At 36.3% G+C, this 25,838-nt stretch overlaps 1 protein-coding gene across 6 annotated transcripts in view; it reads right to left on the reverse strand.

Moving 5' to 3' along the window:
• KANSL1L (KAT8 regulatory NSL complex subunit 1 like) overlaps positions 1-25,838 on the reverse strand; it is a 169,914-nt gene that overhangs the window by 128,483 nt on the left and 15,593 nt on the right. For 5 of the 6 annotated variants that reach the window (XM_077154961.1, XM_077154962.1, XM_077154957.1 and 2 more), the window contains exon 2: positions 2,740-3,859. In XM_077154961.1, the coding sequence (XP_077011076.1) occupies positions 2,740-3,830 (1,091 nt within the window). In that variant the 5' untranslated portion in view covers positions 3,831-3,859. Of the gene's footprint in view, positions 1-2,739; positions 3,860-5,345; positions 5,448-25,838 lie in introns of all 6 variants that reach the window. The other variant, XM_077154958.1, reaches the window with a different exon arrangement.

The raw sequence follows: 25,838 nt of genomic DNA on the forward strand, positions 1-25,838 counted from the left end.
ATGAATCAGTAATTAAAGAATATATTCTATAAAGAATATAGAGTATTATATAAATTCAGTACTATAGATTTATAGAGATCAGATAAATCTGACTATTGAACAAAGATGTTATTTAAGCTCTAGAAATATAAATAAGCCTTAATAACCAAAGGCATACTATTAAAAGTTTATTAATGCAAGAGACTAGAGGTATATGTAAAGAATTGATATTAAACTTCTTAGATTCATTATTTTTAAAAAAATGTATATCTAGAGTCCCTGAAGCCCCTCAGACTGACTTGGAGGGGGAGGGGAGGGAGATAGAATGAAAAACAAAATCTACAAATCTGAACCAAGGCTACTTTATTTCCATCTTTATCAATAATCACTGGCAGAATTAACTTAAGAAAAGTAATGAGATGTATATGTTCGATGCTTTGTACAAAAAAGATTCTAATCAATAGTTTGAACTCCCCCATTGTGTATGTTTCATACAAATGTCTGAAATTAGTGTTCTCTCATAAAACTCAAGAAGTAAATGCAAATCTTTAGACAAAGTATTTTGACTAATCAATAAGTATATGCTTGATAAACAGGGGGTAAAAAAAGTTTAAAACATGGTTTCTACCTTTAAGATACTGACATTAGAGTTGGGTTACTAAGACTGATAGACCATATAGGTCAAAATGTGATACAATGATAAATTATTTGGCTTACTAAGTGTTATAAGAAATTAATGAAAGAGAACACCAATGAAGGTCAAAATAGTATGAGAAGATACGATTTTCTTATTTCTATTTCTAGCTTAAAGGAGACAAACATGTCCATTAGCTTTTCTCAACAAACAAAAACAATAAATATTAATTAATTAAATTTACCTACTAAACTTTATTAAACTGACTTATTTCAAAAGCATAAATACAAAAATTGATAAACTTTTGGACTGCTTTCAGAACAAAATGTTTAATAGTCCTTATGGACAGAAGCATCAATAATATAATATTAAGGAAATAGCATGATATAACGGAGAGATCATGGTTTTAGAATTACATACATATGTAAATACATATGAGCAAGAACCTGGACTCCACCCCCTCTTTAACTTTCTGACCACAGGCAAGTAAGTTAGTTAATCATGCTGAGTCTGTTTTCTCTTAGGTGAAATAAGGATAATAAAAACTACTTCTCAGGAATGTTGACAAGATTAAATCCGGTATCAAATGTAAAGTAACTAGATCAATGTCAGCCAGAAAAATAATCTGTGTTCAATAACTATTAGCTTACACATTCAAACAAATTTTAATTAGTGATATCAGAACACCAAAGGACTGGAAAGCTCTCTTTGCTTTACATTATTTTTCATTAACAAAAAATTAAGATACTGATCTATTTGTTAGTAAAAAGTAATGTGTTCAGCTTCTAATTCTATAAGAATTCTTATCTTTGAGAATTTTATTTAAAAATGGATTTTCTCTAAAATGCCACATATCCACACAGAATTTTCCAACAATTTGGGGACATTTACTGATTCCCTGAATGCCTGATTAAGCATTATGTTCTATCTAGCTGTTTAAATTAAAATCAAAATTAAAGAAAGTTAGAAATTTAGTTCCTCAGGTGTACTAACCACATTTCAAGTGCTCTAAAGGCACATGAGGCTAGTTCCTATTGAATATCATAGTTATAGAACATTTCTATCACCTCAGACATTTGTAATGGAAAGCACTCTCCTGGAGTGTTAACATGGTATGATAACTATTAAATGATTAAAACTATTTCCTCTGTTAAAATAACTAACTACCTTCTTTTCAAGTAAATCCCCAAGAGGGCAGAGGCTGTGAATATTTTACCCAAATGTAATCTCTAGCGTCTAGCACATAATTAAGTATTCCATAGGTATCTGATGTCTGACATTATAGTCTTGTTTGAGTTATATTAATATCCTCAAGTCAATGGGGGCTCCATAGGTAGACTTTAAATTTTCTGAGTTTTAGCTAATCATATTCACTAAATTACTTCAGAAAAGATTTAGGTCTTGGCGGGCCGCGGTGGCTCAGCGGGCAAGAGTGCTTGCCTGCCATGCCGGAGGACCCCGGTTCGATTCCCGGCCCCAGCCCATGTAAAAAACAAACAAACAAACAAAATATAATAAAACAAGAAAATGTTTAAAGATGTTTCCCTTTCTTTCTCCCTTCCTTCCTTCCATCCTTCCTTCCTTCTCTCTGTCTTTCCTTCCCTTCCTCCCTCTCTCTTTAAAAAAAAAAAAAAAAAAAGATTTAGGTCTTATTCATAGCCAATTCCATCCAAGAATAGGAAAATATGTCTCCTTACTTTGTTACTTCTGTATGAGTTCTTTCTGAAGTATGTAAGCAACTTATTTGTAAATAGCAAGTATGAACTCACACACAATAGTTTAACAGATAAAATGTTTTAAATATTCACTGAAGTTTTATTTAAAAATTATGGCATTCTCCTATATTCCGGAGCAGCTAAAAGAAAAAATATGAGAGGATCATACAGTAGCCCATGATAATCTCTGGGATCTATTCTGTAACCACTTTTTAAAGAGTGCTTTGAAAACTATTGCTTTTCTATTTCTTTGCTTTGTATATATGTTATACATACAACAAAAAAAGTTAAAAAAAAATTATGCCATTAAGATTTTAGAAAATCTTTCCCTTTTAACACATATTGAAACCAAGAAAAAATTGCTGCTACATGAAAGAACAGTAAAAGGCCTAATAATAATTTTGCACTTACACTGCCTCATTTTTTCTAATCGTATATTCATCGTGATCATCGTCAGAGCTGCTATCAGTTGCATCAGAATCCAGACCTTCTTCAACATGAGACAACAACCCTGTAGCAGATAGCGCAAATCTTTGGATTTCTGCAGTAGTACACTGTGCAAAACCATTTTTTGTATCACACCACAGTTTATTCTCTGCAGTCAATATACTGACTTCTGGCTTAATTTCAGTGCATTTTAATAAACTGTTATCCAAAATTGTAGTAGGTTCATGAAAGAGCTTCATTTTAGGAAATTGATGCTTCACAGAAAATTTCATTTGCTGACCATAGTGCTTAACGACATGCTTTGCCAGGAGCATCTGTAAATGTTTCTGAGTTCTTCTAGCCTGGCTGAGTAAAATTTTCTGTTTGCTTACACAATGAAGTAAACGAGCACTCACTTCTTCCTCTTTTTCAGCAGCTGAGGAGGAGCTGATAAGCACACTTGAGTGGTCAGGCCCAATTTTCTTTTGCGCACAGTGCAATAAACCCTTTTTAATCTCACCATCAGTTTCTTTTTCCAAAAGTGCATTCTTTTGGTACCATTTACAGTTTTGCAGTTGTACTTTATCTACATTACTATCTTTGGTTATATTTGAATCCAAAACATTTTGTACATCTGTCATGTGCTGGCTTATGGTATCTGATAAAGTTTCCTTTTTCATGAGCTCTTCAGAATGAGAATGATAGATTTTATTGAGCTGAATGTTGCTGCCATTACACAGTATGTTTTTCAGCTTACTGCAGTTGGGTTCCCCTAATTTCTTTTGTTTATAATTCTCATTGTACTTATTTAAAGTAGAATTAGAATTCATTAAAAGAACTGTCTGATAATGATTTGAAGACTGAGGGGAGCCAAAATGCTTTAAATTCACAAAATTTGTACTAAGTGTAGGCTCAGGAGTTGGAAATCCCAGCATCTGAGAAAAAGTGTCTCCCTTTAGCTTTTCATCTACAGTTCTTGGACTTTCCATGTGGAGCATCTTGTCAGACTCCATGGCACTTGGCAAAGATGAAAAGTGGATACCCTTTGCTGCTGCCTCCCTCAGAGCTGGGGTCATGGCGATTCCTGCAGATAATTACTGGAAACCTAAAATAATGTAAAAATAAATGATCAAATAACTAGCAAAAAATGTTGTTTATACTTTTTCCAAGGCCAACATACTTGATGTTTCTGATAAACATGAATGAAGCCAAATCTCTCTTTTATCTCTTCATTTTAACATTATCTCTGCTCTTTCCTGGCATTCAACAAGGATGAAACTATTCTTCCCTCTGACTGTGGGCTTAACACCTAAAACTCCAAGTTAAGCTGCACACTACCTAGCACAAAAAACATCCGACAAATATCTGTGGAAGTAATTATATCTCAGGATTCCTTTTAATGCCAATGTATAGTGAGAGTCAAAAGAAAAAGATTTCCAACCTGGAATATGGAAATCTTAAAAACTGACTCAATCCCACAATTTATTCTGAAATTAAGAACTTCTAATCCTCATAAAATACGAAAAAATGCTCTAAACCTCTATTTCTGAATTCAACCCTCAAAAACTGAAAATTATAAAACTAAAATATGCTAAATAATCTCTTTGTTGGAAGGCCTACATGAACTAAACTACAAACAAAATAAATTTTGCAGCTGTTAAAAATAAGTGAAAGTGAAAACTGAGCTATCTGCATTCTGCTTACATTTTCCCTAATAATTTGCAATATGTTTTTTCTCTTTTGAATAGTCATCAGTTATCTTTATGGATGTTACTATTGTCTTAAAAATAGTGGAAAATGTGCTAGATGGCCACTAAAGATTAATTCCACACAAATTTGAGAATGTTGTCATTTAAATGATCATCATTCATCATGCATGTTTAAACAAAAATCATGGAAAAGCATAATTACAGAGTAATAGATGCATTTATAGACTCTTCTTCAAAGTGAAAAAATATAAAACCATAAGTTCTGCATCACAGAAAAAGTTAATCCAATACCATCAAAAAGTATGAGGCTTGGATAGTTAATGAAAAAATTTATGTCATTAACAATTTTAAGTCTAGGAAGACCCTAACACTCTGAATTATTCCATGACTTATGTTTGAACACACAAGACAGGTAAGACAGTCACTTAAATAGCCATATTCCAATATCATACATCCCCAGGTGCTACTGGCTGTAATGGTAGTGCTTTCATTCCTACTTAAAAGCATAAAACCAAAGGCTGTTCTTTTGTAAATACTACCGAGACTACCAAGGATGAAGAAAAGGCAAGAACATTTCTGTATAGTAAAAAACAAAAACAAACAAACAAAAAAACACCATAAATAGGGTTAAAAGCAACTGATAAACATTTCTGGTAGACCAAGATAGTAGCATAAGATGCTTCGGAATTCAGTCCCACCACAAAATGTTTGAACAACTTGCAAAAACTGGCAAAGTCATTATCCTCATAGATCCCCCCAAAAGGTAGAAGGTTCAGTAACAAGGTGAGTGCCATATTAAATGGAGCTTAAAAATGATAGGAGTTCTTCATGGCACCTTGGTGACTGTCCCATAATCCCTCCCTTGTATGTTGTGAAACTAACCTGTACTCTCATTCTGGGTCTCTAGCCTTATTCTGTAGGAATAGGAGTAGCTCCTGTGAGCATACTGGAGTACAATTCCCTGGTAACCTATCAGTTGGCAGCCTGAAGGACAAAACCAAGAGATTTCTTTCTGGCTCATCATCACAGAACTTGCCCTGCAGGCAGAAACAGTATGCAGTTTACTAAAGCAATGTAAGAAATAATCAAATCAAAGAGGCACAGGACAAAGGATTACCAGTATCAAGACATACAATACAGCACCCAGGAGGGGAAGTAGGAGAGGCATTCTAATCCCTACAAATGGGGTATTCCTCAGATCATGAGCAAATGCCTAGACAGGATGCATGCTCAGAAAAAACAGAGATGCATGCTTTCACCTCAGGATAATGTTCCTGGAAGGAAGGCTAAACACTGAAGGACAGCACCAGCCAACACAAAGTCAATTTTCAAAGACTGTGAAGACTATTTCTTGCATTGAATTGTTTTTGTTAGCTTTTGGCCCTCAAGAAAATCTCTGTCATATCACTACCTGGATGCAAACTTAGTGAAGAGGCAGCTTAGTGAGTGAATTAGAGTTAAATATTAAAATGCACTGTGTGCAGCAAAAGACTGCAAGACAGGGTGGTGCAAGAATAGCTCAGTGGTCGAGCTCTCACCTGCCATGCCAGAGACCCAGGTTCAATTCCCGAAGCCTGCACATGCCAAAAGAAAAAAATTTTCTTTCTTCGATAGAAAGTAAATTAATTAAATAAAACAAAAGAGAAAGACAACAACAACAACAAAAAAGACTGCAAGACAAACAAAGAAAAGGCAAACAATGACCCAACCAAAGGAACAAGATAAAATTCAGAAACCATCAACAAAGAACACCAGACTTTGGACATATCAGATGTAGATTAAAACAAAATTACTTATAATATGCTCAAGGACAAAAAACGAAAACACAGAGTAAGAACTAAAGGATATCAGAAAAATGATGAGTGACCAATATGAAAATATCAATGATGACATAAAAATTTTTAAATGGAACCCAACTGACATACTAGAGTTAAGGATCATAATAACTAAAATAAAAAATTCTTCAGTGTTTAAACAGTGGATTGGAGCTGACAGAAGAAAGAATCAGTGACCTCAAAGACAATATAAATGAAATTATTCAGGATGAGGAACAGAAAGAAAAATAAATGAAGAAAAGTGAACAGAGCCTAAGAGAGCTATGAGATATCATCAAGTGTACCAATATACACATCATGGGTGTTCCAGAAGGAGAAGGGAGGGAGGGGTATAAAAAATACCCCCCCCAAAAAGGCAGAAAATTTCCCAAATTTAATGAAAGGCATGAATACATACATTCAAGAAGCCCAACAAACAGCAAACAGGATAAATTCAAAGAGAACCATACTGACATATGTTGTAGTCAAGATATCAAATGCCAAGAACAAAGAGAGAATTCTGAAAGCTGCAAGAGAAGAGCAATGTGTCATGTGCAAGGAAGCCCCAAAAAGATTGTGCTGATTTCTCCATGAAGCCATGGAGACAGGAAGGGAGTAGGACGAAATAGTTAAAATACTGAAGAAAAACAAGTATCAACTAGGAATTTTATATTTGGGAAGACTTTCAAAAATGAGTGAGAGTGAGATTTAGACCTTCCCAGAAAAACAAAAGTTGAGAATGTTGCCCTACAAGTGATGCTAAATGGAGTTCTTGAGATGTAAAGGAGACAGTAGATCGAAATGGCATAAAGAAATAAAAATCTCGTGTAAAGGTAACCGTCTAGATCATTATCAATCCCAGTATTTTACTGTAGTGTATTTTTGGTATGTAACTTCACTTTTTAAATTCTTACAGGCTCTACAATGCAAATGCATAAAGAGCACTGATAAATTTATGGCCTCATATACACAATGAAAATATATATAATTTGAACTAAAGTACTACAAAAAAAGCAAAAGGATGGAGGGACATAATATGGTTTGTGTATACCACTGAAATTAAGGTGTTACAAACCAAGTATGATTGTTATATATTTATTTTATTAAATTTATTATTAAATTTAAGCACCATGGTAGCCACAAAGAGCATATATGAACTACATACACAGAAGGAAATGAGAAGGGTCTCAAATGTTTCACTACCAAAAAATCAAACAAATCCAAAAGTAGGCTTTAGCAGAAGAACTGAAGGGAAAAAGGCATAAAATTTACAAAGACCAAGTAGCAAAGTGGAAGAGGAAAGTCCTGCATTATCAGTAGTTACTTAAATCATAAATGGATTAAACTCCCTGGTCAAAGGGCAGAGGTTGGTAGAATGGATAACAAAGCATGGCCTAACTTTATGCTTTTTACAAGAGACTCACCTTAAATTCAAAGACATAAGTTGAAAGTGAAAGGATAGAAAAAAATATTCTAGGAAAACTGTAACCAAAAGGGATAAGGGATAGCTCTACTAATATCAATTAAAACAAAATTTAAATAAAAAACTGCTTTAAGAACACAGGGGTAAGGAAGACAATGTCTATATTTTAGAACTACACATACTCTTTGAGACCAACCAAAGAAAGTTTATTTTGATCTGGAACTGAAATTTTCTGTACTGCATAATCTAATACAACAAATCTGTATAGCTCATTTGAACAAATGAAACACAGGAAGTAGAGAATAAGAAAGAGGTCCTTTAATACTGTATAGGTTATTGTAATGCCTGGACACATTCTAGGGTATATTAAGCAGATAATCAAAAAGTATTTGCAAAGTCCCCTGAGGGAAGAGAGAAAAAAAAATGAAACTATTAAATCTTACCATCAGGAATCCCAATACTGTGTCAAACTTTAGGGTCACCCAAATCAATAGGCCATGCCCTCGATCAGGAGGCTTACTCCTGTGAAGCTTATGTAGGTAGCACAGAAGCTTAGACTACCTCTAGGCATGCCTAAGAGTTACTTCTGGATGACTTCTGTTGTTGCTCAGATGTGGCCTCAGTCTCTCTAAGCCCAACTCTACAAGGGAAATCATTGCCCTTCCCTCTACGTGGGACATGACACCCAGGGGTGAACGTCTCCCTGGTGATACGGGAGATGACTCTCAGGGATGAGTTTGGCCCTGGCACCATGGGATCAACAATTCCATCCTGATTAAAAGGGGGGAAAGAAGTATAGTTTAATAAAGTATCAGTGGCAGAAAGAGTTCAAATAGAGTCGAGAGGCTATTCTGGAGGTTGCTCTTACGTAAGCTTCAGGTAGACCCTGCTACCTATCATAACCTGTCAGCCCCCAAACAGGACCATTCCAGCCAATCTTAAAGAACACCTAGGGCAATATGTAAGATTCCACAACGGTTCCATGCACTAGTGTAACTTTCCAGAAACCTACAACCACCAGATGGGTCCCTGGCCCAGATAAGTCCTGAAATCTAGCCCAGCCTCTCCAGAACATCAGATAGTTCCATCTCCTTACCCCGTATTAGTGGCAGACCCTTTCAATATCAAAAATTTAGAATTGCCATAGCCCAAACACCCCTAAAGAGAGGGATGGAAAGATCAAAGGATTATTGTAGAGTTATACAGAGAAGATAGGATTTAAGAAATGAATATGAATGCTGAATCATTAAATTGATATCAATTTTAGTCTCCAGTGTTTTAAAGCAGCTAGAAGTAAACACCTAAAATTGTGAAATTGTAACCCATGCTAAAGTCTGAAATATGTTCTGGCAACTAATTGTGGTGCTGTGCTTTGAAATTTATAGGTTTTTTATATGTATGTTATTGTTCACAAAAAAAAGAAGGAAAAAAAGTTGATTGTGATGATAAAAAAATATTTAAACCCTCTAGCCTCCTATATTCTGGAGCAGCTAGAAGGAAAAATATGAGAGGGTCATATGGTAGCCCATGACAAACTCTGAAATTTGTCCTGTAACCACTTGTTGAAGAATGCTTTGAAAACTATTGCTCTTTTATTTCTTTGCTTTGCATATATGATAGACTATATAATAAAAAAAAAGTTTAAAACTGCTTTAAGGAAAAAACAAGGACACTCTATACTAATATAAGGTTTAATACAAGAAGAATATATAACAATTGTAAATACAATATCCACCTAAATGTACAGCCCCAAAATATATGAAGCAAATATTGACAGATTTGAAGGAAGAAATAGTTGCACATTAATAGTAGGAGACTTCAATATACCACTTTCAACGATGGACAGAACATTTAGAAGATGAACAAGAAAACAGAATGCTTAAACGATAATACAAACCCATTAGACCTAACACATATATATAGATCACCTCAACCAAGAGCTGCAGAATACACATTTATTTCTAGTGCACACGGGTCATTCTCCAGGACAGACCACATATTAGGTCACAAAATGTCTCAATTTTGTGAAATACAACGTATCTTCTGTGACCACAATGAAAGCAAGAAATCAATAATAGAGAAAGAATTGGAAAATTTTACAATACATGGAAATTAATTAAACAAAGCATTATTTAAGAATGGGTCACTTATTTAAGAATGGGACACTGGGTCACTGAAAAAATCACAGGGAAAATTAGGAAATATAGTGAATGAAAACAAAATACAACAAAACATATGGCATACAACCAAGGCAATACTAAGAGAGAAATGCATAGTTCTAAGTGCTTACAATAAGAAAGTAGAAAAATTTCAGAGAAGTAACCTCTAAACTGAAGGAATTAGAAAAAGAGCATACAAAACCCTAGTGAGAAGAAAGGAAATGAAAATGTTTAGAGCAGAGTCAGACAAGAGAAAAAAATTTTAAATAGGGAGAATCAATGAAATCAAAAGATAGTTATTTGAGAAAAAAAAAGATAGTTATTTGAGAAGTTCAATAAAAATGACAAACCTATAGAGGGATTCACATGCAAAAAACAAAAAAAAACCCAGAGAGGATGTAAATAACTAAAATAAAAAAATTAAAGGATAGACATTACTACTGACTCCACAAAAATAAAAAGGATTATAAACTGTTCATATTATCATGAACAATTATATGCTAAAAAATTAAATAATCTAGATAAAAAGAACAAATTCCTAGAAAAACCCAAATTACCTAAAATTACCCAAGAAGAAATAGAAAATTTCAACAGACCAGTAACAAGAAAAGAGACTGAATTAGTATTCAAAAATCTTCCAACAAAAAAAAAGTGTGGGACCAGATGTCTTCACAGCTGAATTTTACCAAATGTTCAAAGAAGAATTAACAACAATCCTGCTAAAATTACTCCAAAAACTGAAAGGCTCCCAAGATTTGTAATTGAAGAGGAAGGAATACTTACTAACTCATTCTATGATTTTATTTAATGAGAAATGAAAATTAAAATATATCTCAGTAATACAGATGTAAAAATCCTCAACAAAATATTAACAAACACATCCAACAGCACATTAAAAGGATTATGCTCATAATCAACTGGGATTTATCCCAGGAAAGCAAGGGCAGCTCAACATAAGAAAATTAATGTAATTTGCCACATTAATAGAATGAAGGGGAAAAACTATATAATCATCTCAACTGATGCAGAAAAAGCATTTGACAAAATCTAAAAACTTTCTTGACAAAAACACTAAGAAAACTGGGAATAGAAAGAAACATGATAGAGGGTGGTTTAGTGTCCTTGCCTGCTCAAGCAAATATCATGCGCTAGTTTGACTTAAACAATGGGAATTTAATAGCTCACAGTTTTGAGGCTAAGAAAAAATCCAAATCAATGCATCATCAAAGCAATGTTTTTTTTCCCCAAAAACTGGCATTCTGGGGCTGGCTGACAGTGATCCTTGTCCTTGGCTTGTGTCACATGGCAATTGCACATAGTGAACTCTCCTATCTCTTCTGGGTTCCTTTGAATTTCAGCTTCTTGCATACTGTGGCTTTGTTTCTGTGTCTGTTTCATTCTGCTTATAATAGGATTAAGACTCACCCTGGGCCACATTTTAACTGAAGTAACCATAACAAAAGTTCTTACTTACAATGGGTTCACACCCATAGGAATGAATTAAATTTAAGAACATGTTTTTCGGGGGAACAGTCAGCTCCAAACCACCATAAAGCGCATATATGAAAAATCCTCAGCTAATATACTCAATGGTGAACGACTAAAAACTTCCCCCTAACATCAATAACAAGGGAAGGACACCCACTGTCAAATCTGTTATTCAACATTGCACTGGAGGTTCCAGTTAGAGGAATTAAGGAAGAAACAGAAATAAAAGACACCATATTTGGAAAGGAAGAGATAGAAGTTTCCCTATGCAGAGATGACATAATTCTACATACAGGAAATACTGTAAGGCCCACAACAAAGCTACTAGATCTAAAAAACAATTCAGCAAAGTGTCAGTGTACAAGATCAACACTCAAAAATCAGTAGTTTTCCATATACTAGTTTCCATATACTAGTAATGAATAATATGAAGAGGAAATCAAGAAAAAAAATTCCATTTACAATAGCAACTAAAAAGATTCAAATATCTAGGAATACATTTAACTAAAAATGTAAAGGATTTATATACATAGAAAACTACAAAACTTTGCCAGAAGAAATCAAAGACCTAAATATACTGAAGTGCATTCCCTGTAGTGGACTAGAAGACTAAGTATTGTTAAATGTTAATCCTACCCAAAAAGATTTACAGATTCAATGTACTCACAAACAAAATTCCTAGAGCCTTCTTTGCAGAAATGGAAAAGGTAATTATGAAGTTCACATGGAAGGGTAAGGAACCTCAAATTGCCAAAGCCGTCTTGAAAAAGAAGAAAGTTTAAGGACTCAGACTTGTGAATTTTAAAACTTATTACAAAGCTTCAGTAATCAGGACAACATGGTATTCAGATGGAGGTGGCTGAAAGACACACTGACTGAGTAGCAGACTGGAGAGCAATGGTGTATACATGTAACTGAACATAGCGCTGCTACAAAAAGTAATGAAGTTGTGAGGCATACAATGATGTGAATGAACATGTGGAACATTTGGTGAGGCAAAATAAGCCAGAACAAAAGAGCAAGCATTGTAGGATCTCATTTAGAAAATACTTATAAGAAAACTGGGGCCTAGACTGTAAGCTCTTAGAGCAGTCACGTTTAGTCTGGAGTGGTAAATTCTATTTATGGATTTTGAAGGGCTGTTTTATATATGTATAACCTGGTATTTAGAGATAAGAATGAAGCCAATCAGGTTGGGATTGAGGTAATTCAGAACACAGGGGTAAGGAAGACATTGTCTATATTTTAAGCCTCACTTACTCTTTGAGATTAATGGAAGAAAGGTTTATTTTGTCAGGTACCTAAATTTTCTGTAGCACATAATCTAATTCAACCTCTCTGGATAGATCATTTCAATAATCCAAACACAGGGAGCTCAGAATAAGAATAAGAGCCTTTAATCTGCATAGCTTAATGTAATACCTAGATACATCCCGGAGTATAGTAAGCAGATAATCAAAATGCATTGGCAAAGTCTTTTGAGGAATGGCAGAAACAATATGGAACTATTAAACTTTACCAGTGGAGAAAACCAGATACTGTATCAAACATTAGGGACATCAAAATCAATAGGCCAAGGCCTTGATCTTGAGGCTTGCTTTTGTGAATCTTATAGCGGAGAAGCTTAGACTACCTATAGGTATGCCTAAGAATCACCTCCAGAGCACCTCTTCTGTTGCTCAGATGTGTTCTCTCTCTCTCTCTCTCTCTAGCTCGCTCGCTCTCTCGCTCTCTCTCTTTCTCTCTCTTTCTCTCTCTCCCTCTCTCTCTTTCTCCCCCCCCCCCCCCACCAGCTCGCTTGCTCTCTCTCTCTGCCCAAATCTGCAAGTGAAACCATTGTCCTTCCCTCTACATGGGACATGACATCCAGGGATTAAAGTCTCCCTTGAGGTATGGGAGATGACTCCCAGGGATGAGTCTGGCTCTGACACTGTGGATACAAGGGTATCCTGACAAAATGGGGAGGAAGAAGTGTAAAAAATAAGGTATCAGTGGCTGAGAGAGTTCAAATAGAGTTGAAAGGCTTAAAAAAGCTTCAGTTAGCCATTGCTACTACTATAACTTGCCAAACCCCAACCAAAACCATTTCTGCCAATCCTAAAGAATACCTAGAGATTCTATAAAGGTTCCATGCACTAGGGTAACTTTCCAGAAACTTACAACATGCAGATGGGTCCCTGGACCAGATAAATCCTGAAATGGAGAGGTGCCAGCCTTTCCAGAACATCAACTAGTTCCATCCCCCTATCCCATATTATCAACAGGCCCTCTCAACATGGAAAAGTTATAATGGCCATAGCCCAAATATCCCTAAAAAGTGAAAGAAAGATCAAAGGTGATGGTGAAGTTATACAGAAAAAGTCAGGTTAAACAAATGAGTATGAGTGCTGTATCAGTATATTAATATTTCTTTTAGTCTCCAGTACCTTAGAGTACCTATGATTGTGGAACTGTAACCCATACCAAACTTTGAAATCTGCTCTACAATGAATTGTTGCAATGTACTTTGAAATTTATTGTTTTTCTTGTATATATGTTATTTTTCACAAAAAAGAAAAAAAAAGAAGAGTATAATAGAGAAGATATGATTTAACAAATGAATATGACTGCTGAATCAATATATTGATATTTGTTTAGGTCTCCAATATCTTGGAGCAACAAGAATAAAAAATGAGAAATCATGGAACTGTAGCTCATATCAAACTTTAAAATCTGTTGTATAATTACTTGTTAAAATATATTTGGAAATTTATTGCTTTTTTGTATAAATGTTATTTTTCACACACACACACAAAATCTAAACAAAACAGTGTGGCACAGGCACAAGGACAGACATATGGACCAATGAATTTAACTGAGATTTAAGAAATAAGCCTTACATCTATGACTAATTGATTTTTTTAAGTCCACTCAATGGGGAAAAAACAGTCTCTTCAACAAACGGTGCTGGGAAAACTGAAAACCCATATGCAAAAGAATGAAGATAGAGCTCTACTTCACACCATATACAAAAAGTTAACTCAAACTGAATCAAACACCTAAATATCAGAACTAAACTATAAAACTACTAAAAAATAAAAAAATTAGGGGAGTATCTTCAGGACCTTGTATTAGACAATGATTTCTTACAATTTACACCAAAAAATGAGTGAAAGAAAAAAAATAGACAAATGGCAATTTTATCAAAATTAAAAACTTTTGTACACCAAACGGCTTTATCAAGAAAGTAAACAATAACCCACAGAATGGGAATAAATATTTGGAAACCATATGTGCTGGTTTGAAAGGATGTATGTCCCCTAGAAAAGCCATGTTTTAATCTAAATCCTATTTCATAAAGGCAGAATAATCCCTATTCAATACTGCATGTTTGAAACTGTAATCAGATCATCTCCCTGAAAATGTGATTTAATCAAGAGTGTTGTTAAACTGGATTAGTTTAACATGTCTTCACCCATTTGGGTGGGTCTTGACAAGTTTCTGGAGTCCTATAAAAGAGGAAACATTTTGGAGAATAAGAGATTCAAAGAAAGCAAAGCAGAACAACATAGCCACGAGAAGGAGAGTCCACCAGCCAGTGACCTTTGGAGATGAAGGAAAATGCTCCTAGAGAGCTTCATGAAACAAGAAGCCAGGAGAAGAAGCTAGCAGATGATGCCATGTTTGCCATGTGCTGTTCCAGATGAGAAGAACGCTGGCCGTGTTCACCATGTGCCCTTCCAGATAAGAGAGAAACTCTGACTGTGTTTGCCATGTGCCCTTTCACTTGAGAAAGAAACTGTGAACTTCATCAGCCTTCTTGAACCAAGGTATCTTTTCCTGGATGTCTTTGATTAGACATTTCTATAGACTTGTTTTAACTGGAACATTTTCTCAGCCTTAGAACTGTAAACTGGCAACTTATTAAATTCCGCTTTGTAAAGGCCATTCTGTTTCTGGTGTATTGCATTCCAGCAGCTAGCAAACTAGAACACCATATATCTGATAAGGGTTTAATATTCAGAAAATAAAAAGAACTTACTAACAAAAATACAAATAACTCCCCCCCCAAAATGGGCAAAACACTAGAACTGACATTTTTGCAAAGAAGATAAACAAATGACCAATAATCACTAGAAAAGATGTTCAGTCTCATTAGCTATTAAGGAAACAGAAATCAAAACCACAATGAGATACCATCTCTCACAGCCACTAAAATGGGTAGTATGGGGGGAAAAAACGGAAAAATAAACATTGTTGTGGATGTTCAAAAATAGGAACGCTCATACACTGCTGAGAGGAATGAAAATTCTGCAGCTGCTGAGGAAAATAGTTTGGCTGTTCCTGAAAACAGTGGCTATTCCTCAAAAGGTAAAGCATAGAATTCCATGTGACCTGGAAATCCCATTTCTAGGTATATACCCAAAAGAACTGAAAGCAGGGACTTAAACAGATATTTGCACACCCATGTTTATGCAGCATACTCACAAGTGCCAAAAGATGGAAACAAACCAAACGTCCATCAACAGATGAATGTAAAACAAATGTGGTATTTCATATATGTACTGGAATATTATTTGGCTGTAAAAAGGGATGAAATTCTGACGTGTGTGATAACATGGATTAACTATGAAGACAGTATATTGAGTGAAATAAGCCAGATACAAAAGAAGAAAACTTATATGATTTCACTTATTTGAAATAATTAGAATATGCAAATTAATAAAGTCAGAAAATAGAAAAACTCATTATCAGGGGTTGGGGGTAGGAAATGGGGAGTTAAAACTTAACTGGTACAGAATTTCTTTTGGAGTAATGGGGAAATTTTGGTAATACATGGGGTGATGGTGGTACATCAATATATTTAATATTTATATTTAAATATAATTAAAATCACTGACATATATTAACAGTGGATAAAAAAATGAAAATATAGGTTGTATATATGTTACCAGAATAAAAAGTTTTAAAATCCATGGAACTGTGCAACACAAAGAGCAAACCCCAATGTAAACGATGGGCTATAGTTAATAGAGTTAACAGTATAATCACAATAATTTTATTTCATCAATTACAATAAAGTAACCACAGTAAGGCAAAATGTCAAGAACAGGGAAACTTGTGCATGATGGAGGTACTATACTAGAACTCTACTTCCTGCATTATTTAACTGTAAACCATAACCTGATCTAAAAAATTTCTTTTTCATTTAAAAATATATTGTAATTACTCCCAGGTAAAGATGGCGGCTTAACAAAGTGCGTGTTTTAGTTCGTCCTCCAGAACAACTACTAAATAAACAGAAACAGTACAGAACAGTTCCTGTGGCCACATCAGTGACCAGACACACAGCGTACCCCAGTCTGGACCAGCTGGACCAGCTGCAAGCACCCCCCAGAACTGTGAGTTCCCAAAGTGGTGGCGGCCAGCGCCCCTCCCCCACAGGCCGCTTCCCAGAGGGGAAAGGAAAGGACTTTACCAGCAGCAGGGACTGGGCACAATCAAACGCCAACTGTGGAACTAATTAACAAATTCTGACTACTAAAAATAGGCCCCCAGCTTAGATGAACCTGATCAGAGCGGAGGTTGCTCATTTTTGCCCCGGCGCCAAGGGGGCAGGACTGACAGAAAAAGGGGGGGGGAAAAAGAAGGAAACAGAGGTTTCTGTGGCTGTGTATCTACAAAGGCTTGACTGCCTCTGGATACAGCGGCAGGACTTTTCAGGCTGCAACTGCCCCAGGCATAGGCAGAAGTGAGCTCTTTTGGGGGCTTATCTGGAGCTTGTGCCTTCCCCAGGGGAGGGGTGAAGCCCCACCCAGGTGGAATCCCTCCATGAAGGAATTCAGACACCAGGGCTCAGTAGTTTGAAGCCATTAAAACCAGCCTACAACCTCTCCTCTGTCTCCACCATGCCCCCAGCAGGGAGAGTCTGCCAAAGTTAAAGGTACTGCATCATCTTATGCTGGTGGGACCTGCAGTCAGACAAGCGCCACATATTGGGCAGGATAAGAAAAACAGAGTCCAGAGACTTCACAGGAAAGTCTTTCAACCTGCTGGGTCTCACCCTCAGGGAAAACCAACGTAGGTGACTCTTTCCTCCTAATGGGAGGACAGTTTGGTCTGGGAAAATCTGGCTGGGGTCTATAATATCTAAGTAGACCCTCCTAAGTGTGTGAGGGGGAAGGCACCACACAAGCAGGGCAAGAAACAAGAAAACAAGAACTGAAAAATTCTCCTCTGTTAAACAAAACTTAAGCTAAAGGTCCAGAAAAAGCTGAACTAAATGTCAAAGAACAGATAGACAACAAATTCATCCAGCAAGAAAACCCTAGATAAAATGAGTGAAAGCAATCTCCAGAATAAACTAATTAAGGTAATTAAATGCCTAGATGCCAGCAAAAAATAACAAATCACACTAGGAAAATGGAAGATATGGCCCAGTCAAAGGAACAAACCAACAATTCAAAAGACATACAGGAGCTGAAACGATTAATTCAGAATGTACGAACAGACATGGAAAACCTCATCAAAAACCAAATCAATGAATTGAGGGAGGAGATAAAGAAGGCAAGGAAAGAACAAAAAGAAGAAACTGAAAGTCTGTAAAAACAAATCACAGAACTTATGGGAATGAAAGACACAGTAGAAGAGATGAAATAAAACAATGGAAACCTACAATGGTAGATTTTGAGAGACAGAACATAGGATTTCTAAACTGGAGGACGGAACATCTGAAATCCAACAAGAAACAGAAACTATTGGAAAAATATGAGCAGGGGACTTCCTGGAAGATGGCGGCTTAGTAAGACGCGCGGATCTTAGTTTCTTCTCCAGGACAGCTACTAGGGGAGTAGAAACGATACAGAAAGCGCCCAAAGCCACAACAGAGATAAAAAAGACAGCGTACCCCATCCTGGAACAGCTGGCTGGCTGAGAGAAGCAGCTCGGGTGAGATCGCCGAGGCGCGCGGGCTTCACCAGGCGTGGCGGCAAGCGGCCGGAGTTATTCCCTTCCCCCTTCCCGGGCCGGCTTGGAGAATTGGAGAGGTGGTCCCCTGAAACCAAGGCGGGTGGCGCCCACACCACACGCGCCCCCCCAGACCAACTGAGAGAATTGGATCGGAAACCCCCAGGCCGTGGAGAACGGTGACGGGTGGGGGAGGCCCCTTCCAAACCCGTGACTCCCGGGGAACGTGCACTCTCTCGGGCGGGCCGCTGCCGCTGGCGCCCTCCCGCCACGCTTGTCGCCCAGGGCCGACTAGGAAATTCGGACGGGCTCTTTCCTGGGCTGCGGCGACCAGCAACCCTCCCTGCGTTCGGACCCCGGGCCGGCTCAAGCCGCTTCGGCTAGCGAATCCCCCGGACGGCGAGAGTTTTCCAAAGTTTAAGGTCCCACAGCACCTTTTACTGGTGGGACCCGCAGACAAACGTCTGCCACGAGCGCCACCTACTGGGCAGGATAAGAAAAACAGAACCCAGAGATCTCACAGGAAAATCTTCCAAACTTTTGCATCCAATACCCAGGGAAATCTGTCTAAATGCGCAGACGCCAACAGAAGATAACGGATCACGCTCAAATAATTGAAAATATGGCCCAGTCAAAGGAACAAACCAATAGTTCAAATGAGATACAGGAGCTGAGACAACTAATGCTAAATATACGAACAGAAATGGAAAACCTCTTCAAAAACGAAATCAATAAATTGAGGGAGGACATGAAGAAGACATGGGCTGAACATAAAGAAGAAATAGAAAAACTGAAAAAACAAATCGCAGAACTTATGGAAGTGAAGGACAAAGTAGAAAAGATAGAAAAAACAATGGATACCTACAATGATAGATTCAAAGAGACAGAAGATAGAATTAGTGATTTGGAGGATGGAACATCTGAATTCCAAAAACAAACAGAAACTATCAGGAAAAGAATGGAAAAATTTGAACAGGGTATCAGGGAACTCAAGGACAATATGAACCGCACAAATATACGTGTTGTGGGTGTCCCAGAAGGAGAAGAGAAGGGAAAAGGAGGAGAAAAACTAATGGAAGAAATCTTCACTGAAAATTTCCCAACTCTTATGAAAGACCTAAAATTACAGATCCAAGAAGTGCAGCGTACCCCAAAGAGATTAGACCCAAATAGGCGTTCTCCAAGACACTTACTAGTTAGAATGTCAGAGGTCAAAGAGAAAGAGAGGATCTTGAAAGCAGCAAGAGAAAAACAATCCATCACATACAAGGGAAACCCAATAAGACTATGTGTAGATTTCTCAGCAGAAACCATGGAGGCTAGAAGACAGTGTGATGATATATTTAAATTACTAAAAGAGAAAAACTGCCAACCAAGACTCCTATATCCAGCAAAATTGTCCTTCAAAAATGAGGGAGAAATTAAAACATTCTCAGACAAAAAGTCACTGAGAGAATTTGTGACCAAGAGACCAGCTCTGCAAGAAATACTAAAGGGAGCACTAGAGTCAGAACCAAAAAGACAGAAGAGAGAGGTATGGAGAAGAGTGTAGAAAGAAGGAAAGTCAGATATGATATATATATAATACAAAAGGCAAAATGGCAGAGGAAAATATTATCCAAACAGTAATAACACTAAATGTTAATGGACTGAATTCCCCAATCAAAAGACATACATTGGCAGAATGGATTAAAAAACAGGATCCTTCTATATGCTGTCTACAGGAAACACATCTTAGACCCAAAGATAAACATAGGTTGAAAGTGAAAGGTTGGGAAAAGATATTTCATGCAAATAACAACCAGAAAATAGCAGGAGTGGTTATACTAATATCCAACAAGTTAGACTTCAAATGTAAAACAGATAAAAGAGACAAAGAAGGACACTATATACTAATAAAAGGAACAATTAAACAAGAAGACATAACAATCATAAATATTTATGCACCGAACCAGAATGCCCCAAAATACGTGAGGAATACACTGCAAACACTGAAAAGGGAAATAGATACAAATACCATAATAGTTGGAGACTTCAATTCCCCACTCTCATCAATGGACAGAACATCTAGACAGAGGATCAATAAAGAAATAGAGAATCTGAATATTACTATAAAGGAGCTAGACTTAACAGACATTTATAGGACATTACATCCCACAACAGCAGGATACACCTTTTTCTCAAGTGCTCATGGATCATTCTCAAAGATAGACCATATGCTGGGTCACAAAGCAAGTCTTAACAAATTTAAAAAGATTGAAATCATACACAACCACTTTCTCGGATCATAAAGGAATGAAGTTGGAAATCAATAATAGGCGGAATGCCAGAAAATTCACAAATACCTGGAGGCTCAACAACACACTCTTAAACAACGAGGGGGTCAAAGAAGAAATTGCAAGAGAAATTAGTAAATACCTCGAGGCAAATGAAAATGAAAACACAACATATCAAAACTTATGGGACGCAGCAAAGGCAGTGCTAAGAGGGAAATTTATTGCCCTAAATGCCTATATCAGAAAAGAAGAAAAGGCAAAAATGCAGGAATTAACTGTTCAATTGGAAGAACTGGAGAAAGAACAGCAAACTAATCCCAAAGCAAGCAAAAGGAAAGAAATAACAAAGATCAGAGTAGAAATAAATGAAATTGAAAATATGAAAACAGTAGAGAAAATCAATAAGACCAGAAGTTGGTTCTATGAGAACATCAATAAGATTGATGGGCCCCTATCAAGATTGACAAAAAGAAGAAGAGAGAGGATGCAAATAAATAAGATCAGAAATGGAAGAGGAGACATAACTACTGACCTCACAGAAATAAAGGAGGTAATAACAGGATACTATGAACAATTTTACGCTAATAAATACAACAATTTAGATGAAATGGACGGGTTCCTGGAAAGACATGAACAACCAACTTTGACTCAAGAAGACATAGATGACCTCAACAAACCAATCACAAGTAAAGAAATTGAATTAGTCATTCAAAAGCTTCCTAAAAAGAAAAGTCCAGGACCAGATGGCTTCACATGTGAATTCTACCAAATGTTCCAGAAAGAATTAGTACCAATTCTCCTCAAACTCTTCAAAAAAATCGAAGTGGAGGGAAAACTGCCTAATTCATTCTATGAAGCCAACATCACCCTCATACCAAAACCAGGCAAAGATATTACAAAAAAAGAAAACTACAGACCAATCTCTCTAATGAATACAGATGCAAAAATCCTCAATAAAATTCTAGCAAATCGTATCCAACAACACATTAAAAGAATTATACATCATGACCAAGTAGGATTCAGCCCAGGTATGCAAGGATGGTTCAACATAAGAAAATCAATTAATGTAATACACCATATCAACAAATCAAAGGAGAAAAATCACATGATCATCTCAATTGATGCAGAGAAGGCATTCGACAAGATTCAACATCCTTTCCTGTTGAAAACACTTCAAAAGATAGGAATACAAGGGAACTTCCTTAAAATGATAGAGGGAATATATGAAAAACCCACAGCTAATATCATCCTCAATGGGGAAAAATTGAAAACTTTCCCCCTAAGATCAGGAACAAGACAAGGATGTCTACTATCACCACTATTATTCAACATCGTGTTGGAGGTTCTAGCCAGAGCAATTAGACAAGAAAAAGAAATACAAGGCATCAAAATTGGAAAGGAAGAAGTAAAACTATCACTGTTTGCAGACGATATGATACTATACGTCGAAAACCCGGAAAAATCCACAACAAAACTACTAGAGCTAATAAATGAGTACAGCAAAGTAGCAGGTTACAAGAACAACATTCAAAAATCTGTAGCATTTCTATACACTAGTAATGAACAAGCTGAGGGGGAAATCAAGAAACGAATCCCATTTACAATTGCAACTAAAAGAATAAAATACCTAGGAATAAATTTAACTAAAGAGACAAAAAAACCTATATAAAGAAAACTACAAAAAACTGCTAAAAGAAATCACAGAAGACCTAAATAGATGGAAGGGCATACCGTGTTCATGGATTGGAAGACTAAATATAGTTAAGATGTCAATCCTACCTAAATTGATTTACAGATTCAATGCAATACCAATCAAAATCCCAACAACTTATTTTTCAGAAATAGAAAAACCAATAAGCAAATTTATCTGGAAGGGCAGGGTGCCCCGAATTGCTAAAAGCATCTTGAGGAAAAAAAACGAAGCTGGAGGTCTCGCGCTGCCTGACTTTAAGGCATATTATGAAGCCACAGTGGTCAAAACAGCATGGTATTGGCATAAAGATAGATATATCGACCAATGGAATCGAATAGAGTGCTCAGATATAGACCCTCTCATCTATGGACATTTGATCTTTGATAAGGCAGTCAAGCCAACTCACCTGGGACAGAGCAGTCTCTTCAATAAATGGTGCCTAGAGAACTGGATATCCATATGCAAAAGAATGAAAGAAGACCCATCTCTCACACCCTATACAAAAGTTAACTCAAAATGGATCAAAGATCTAAACATTAGGTCTAAGACCATAAAACAGTTAGAGGAAAATGTTGGGAGACATCTTATGGATCTTACAACTGGAGGCGGTTTTATGGACCTTAAACCTAAAGCAAGAGCACTGAAGAAGGAAATAAATAAATGGGAACTCCTCAAAATTAAACACTTTTGTGCATCAAAGAACTTCATCAAGAAAGTAGAAAGACAGCCTTCACAATGGGAGACAATATTTGGAAATGATATATCAGATAAAGGTCTAGTATCCAGAATTTATAAAGAGATTGTTCATCTCAACAACAAAAAGACAGCCAACCCAATTACAAAATGGGAAAAAGACTTGAACAGACACCTCTCAGAAGAGGAAATACGGATGGCCAAGAGGCACATGAAGAGATGCTCAATGTCCCTGGCCATTAGAGAAATGCAAATCAAAACCACAATGAGATATCATCTCACACCCACCAGAATGGCCATTATCAACAAAACAGAAAATGACAAGTGCTGGAGAGGATGCGGAGAAAGAGGCACACTTATCCACTGCTGGTGGGAATGTCAAATGGTGCAACCACTGTGGAAGGCAGTTTGGCGGTTCCTCAAAAAGCTGAATATAGAATTGCCATACGACCCAGCAATACCATTGCTGGGTATCTACTCAAAGGACTTAAGGGCAAAGACACAAACGGACATTTGCACACCAATGTTTATAGCAGCGTTATTTACAATTGCAAAGAGATGGAAACAGCCAAAGTCTCCATCAACAGAAGAGTGGCTAAACAAACTGTGGTATATACATACGATGGAATACTATGCAGCTTTAAGACAGGATAAACTTATGAAGCATGTATTAACATGGATGGACCTAGAGAACATTATGCTGAGTGAGTTTAGCCAAAAACTAAAGGACAAATACTGTATGGTCCCACTGATGTGAACAGACATTCGAGAATAAATTTGGAATATGTCCTTGATAACAGAGTCCAGCAGGAGGTAGAAACAGGGTAAGATAATGGCCAATTGGAGTTGAAGGGATACAGACGGTGTAACAGGACTAGATACAAAAACTCAAAAATGGACAGCACAATAATACCTAATTGTAAAGTAATCATGTTAAAACACTGAATGAAGCTGCATCTGAGCTATAGCTTTTTGTTTTGTTTTGTTTTGTTTTGTTTTGATTTTACTATTATTACTTTTATTTTTTTTCTCTATATTAACATTCTATATCTTTTTCGGTTATGTTGCTAGTTCTTCTGAACCAATGCATATGTACTAAGAAATGATGATCATGCATCTATGTGATGATGTTAAGAATTAATGATTGCATATGTAGAACGGTATGCTCTCTAAATGTTGGGTTAATTTCTTTTTTCCGTTAATTAAAAAAAAAAAAAAAAGAGAAGGGATAATTGGAGCTGAAGGGATACAGACTGTACAACGGGACTGGATATAAAAACTCAGAAATGGACAGCACAATACTACCCAATTGTAATGCAATTATGTTAAAACACTGAATGAAGCTGCATGTGAGGTATAGGTTTTTTGTTTTTGGTTTTTTTTTTTTTTTCTTTCTATTATTGTTTTAATTCTTATTCTGTTGTCTTTTTATTTCTTTTTCTAAATCGATGCAAATGTACTAAGAAATGATGAATATGCAACTATGTGATGTTATTAAGAATTACTGATTGTACATGTAGATTGGAATGATTTCTAATTGTTTTGTTAACTCTTTTTTTAATTAATAAAAAAAAAAATATGAGCAGGGACTCAGGGAATTGAAAGACAATATGAAGCGCACGAATATACGTGTTGTGGGTGTCCCAGAAGGAGAAGAGAAGGGAAAAGGAGGAGAAAACCTAATGGAGGAAATTATCACTAAAAATTTCCCAACTCTTATGAAAGACTTAAAATTAAAGATCCAAGAAGTGCAGCATACCCCAAAGAGAATAGATCCAAATAGACATACTCCAAGACATTTAATAATCAGAATGTCAGAGCTCAAAGAGAAAGAGAGGATCTTGAAAGCAGCAAGAGAAAAGCAATCCATCACATACAAGGAAAGCCCAATAAGACTATGCACAGATCTCTCAGCAGAAACCATGGAGGCAAGAAGACAGTGGGATAATATATTTAAATTATTAAAAGAGAAAACCTGCCAACCAAGAATTCTATATCCAGCAAAATTGTCCTTCAAAAATGAGGGAGAAATTAAAACATTTTCAGACAAAAAATCACTGAGAGGATTTGTGACCAAGAGACCAGCTCTGCAAGAAATACTAAAGGGAACACTAGAGACAGATATGAAGACAGAAGAGAGAGGTGTGGTGAAGAATGTAGAAAGGAAGACTATGAGTAAAGGTAAAAAGAAGGAAAATTAGATATGACATATAAAATCCAGAAGGCAAAATAATAGAAGAAAGTACTACCCATGCAGTAATAACACTGAATGTTAATGGATTAAACTCTGCAATCAAAAGACATAGTCTGGCAGAATGGATTAAAAAACAGGACCCATCTATATGCTGTCTCTACTCAAAGGACACAAGGCCAAGGACACAAATGGACATTTACACACCAATGTTTATAGCAGCATTATTAACAATTACCAAGAGATGGAAACAGCCAAAATGTCCATCAACAGACAGTTGACTAAACAAACTGTGACATTTACATAAGATGGAATATTATGCAGCTGTAAGACAGAATAAAGTTATGAAATATGTAACAACATGAATGGACCTTAAGAACATTATGCTGAGTGTGATTAGCCAGAAACAAAAGGGCAAATACTGTACGGTCTCACTGATATGAACTGACATTAGTGAATAAACTTGGAATATTTCCTTGGTAACAGAGACCATCAGGAGATAGAAATAGGGTAAGATATTGGGTAATTGGAGCTGAAGGGATACAGATTGTGCAACAGGAGTGAATATAAAAACTCAGAAATGGACAGCACAATACTACCTAACTGTAATACAATTATGTTAAAACACTGAATGAAACTGCATATGAGAATGATAGAGGGAGGAGGGCTGGGGCATAAATGAAATCACAAAGG

The sequence above is a fragment of the Tamandua tetradactyla genome, chromosome 3 (genome assembly GCF_023851605.1).
Source record: "Tamandua tetradactyla isolate mTamTet1 chromosome 3, mTamTet1.pri, whole genome shotgun sequence".
Taxonomy (NCBI): domain Eukaryota; kingdom Metazoa; phylum Chordata; class Mammalia; order Pilosa; family Myrmecophagidae; genus Tamandua; species Tamandua tetradactyla.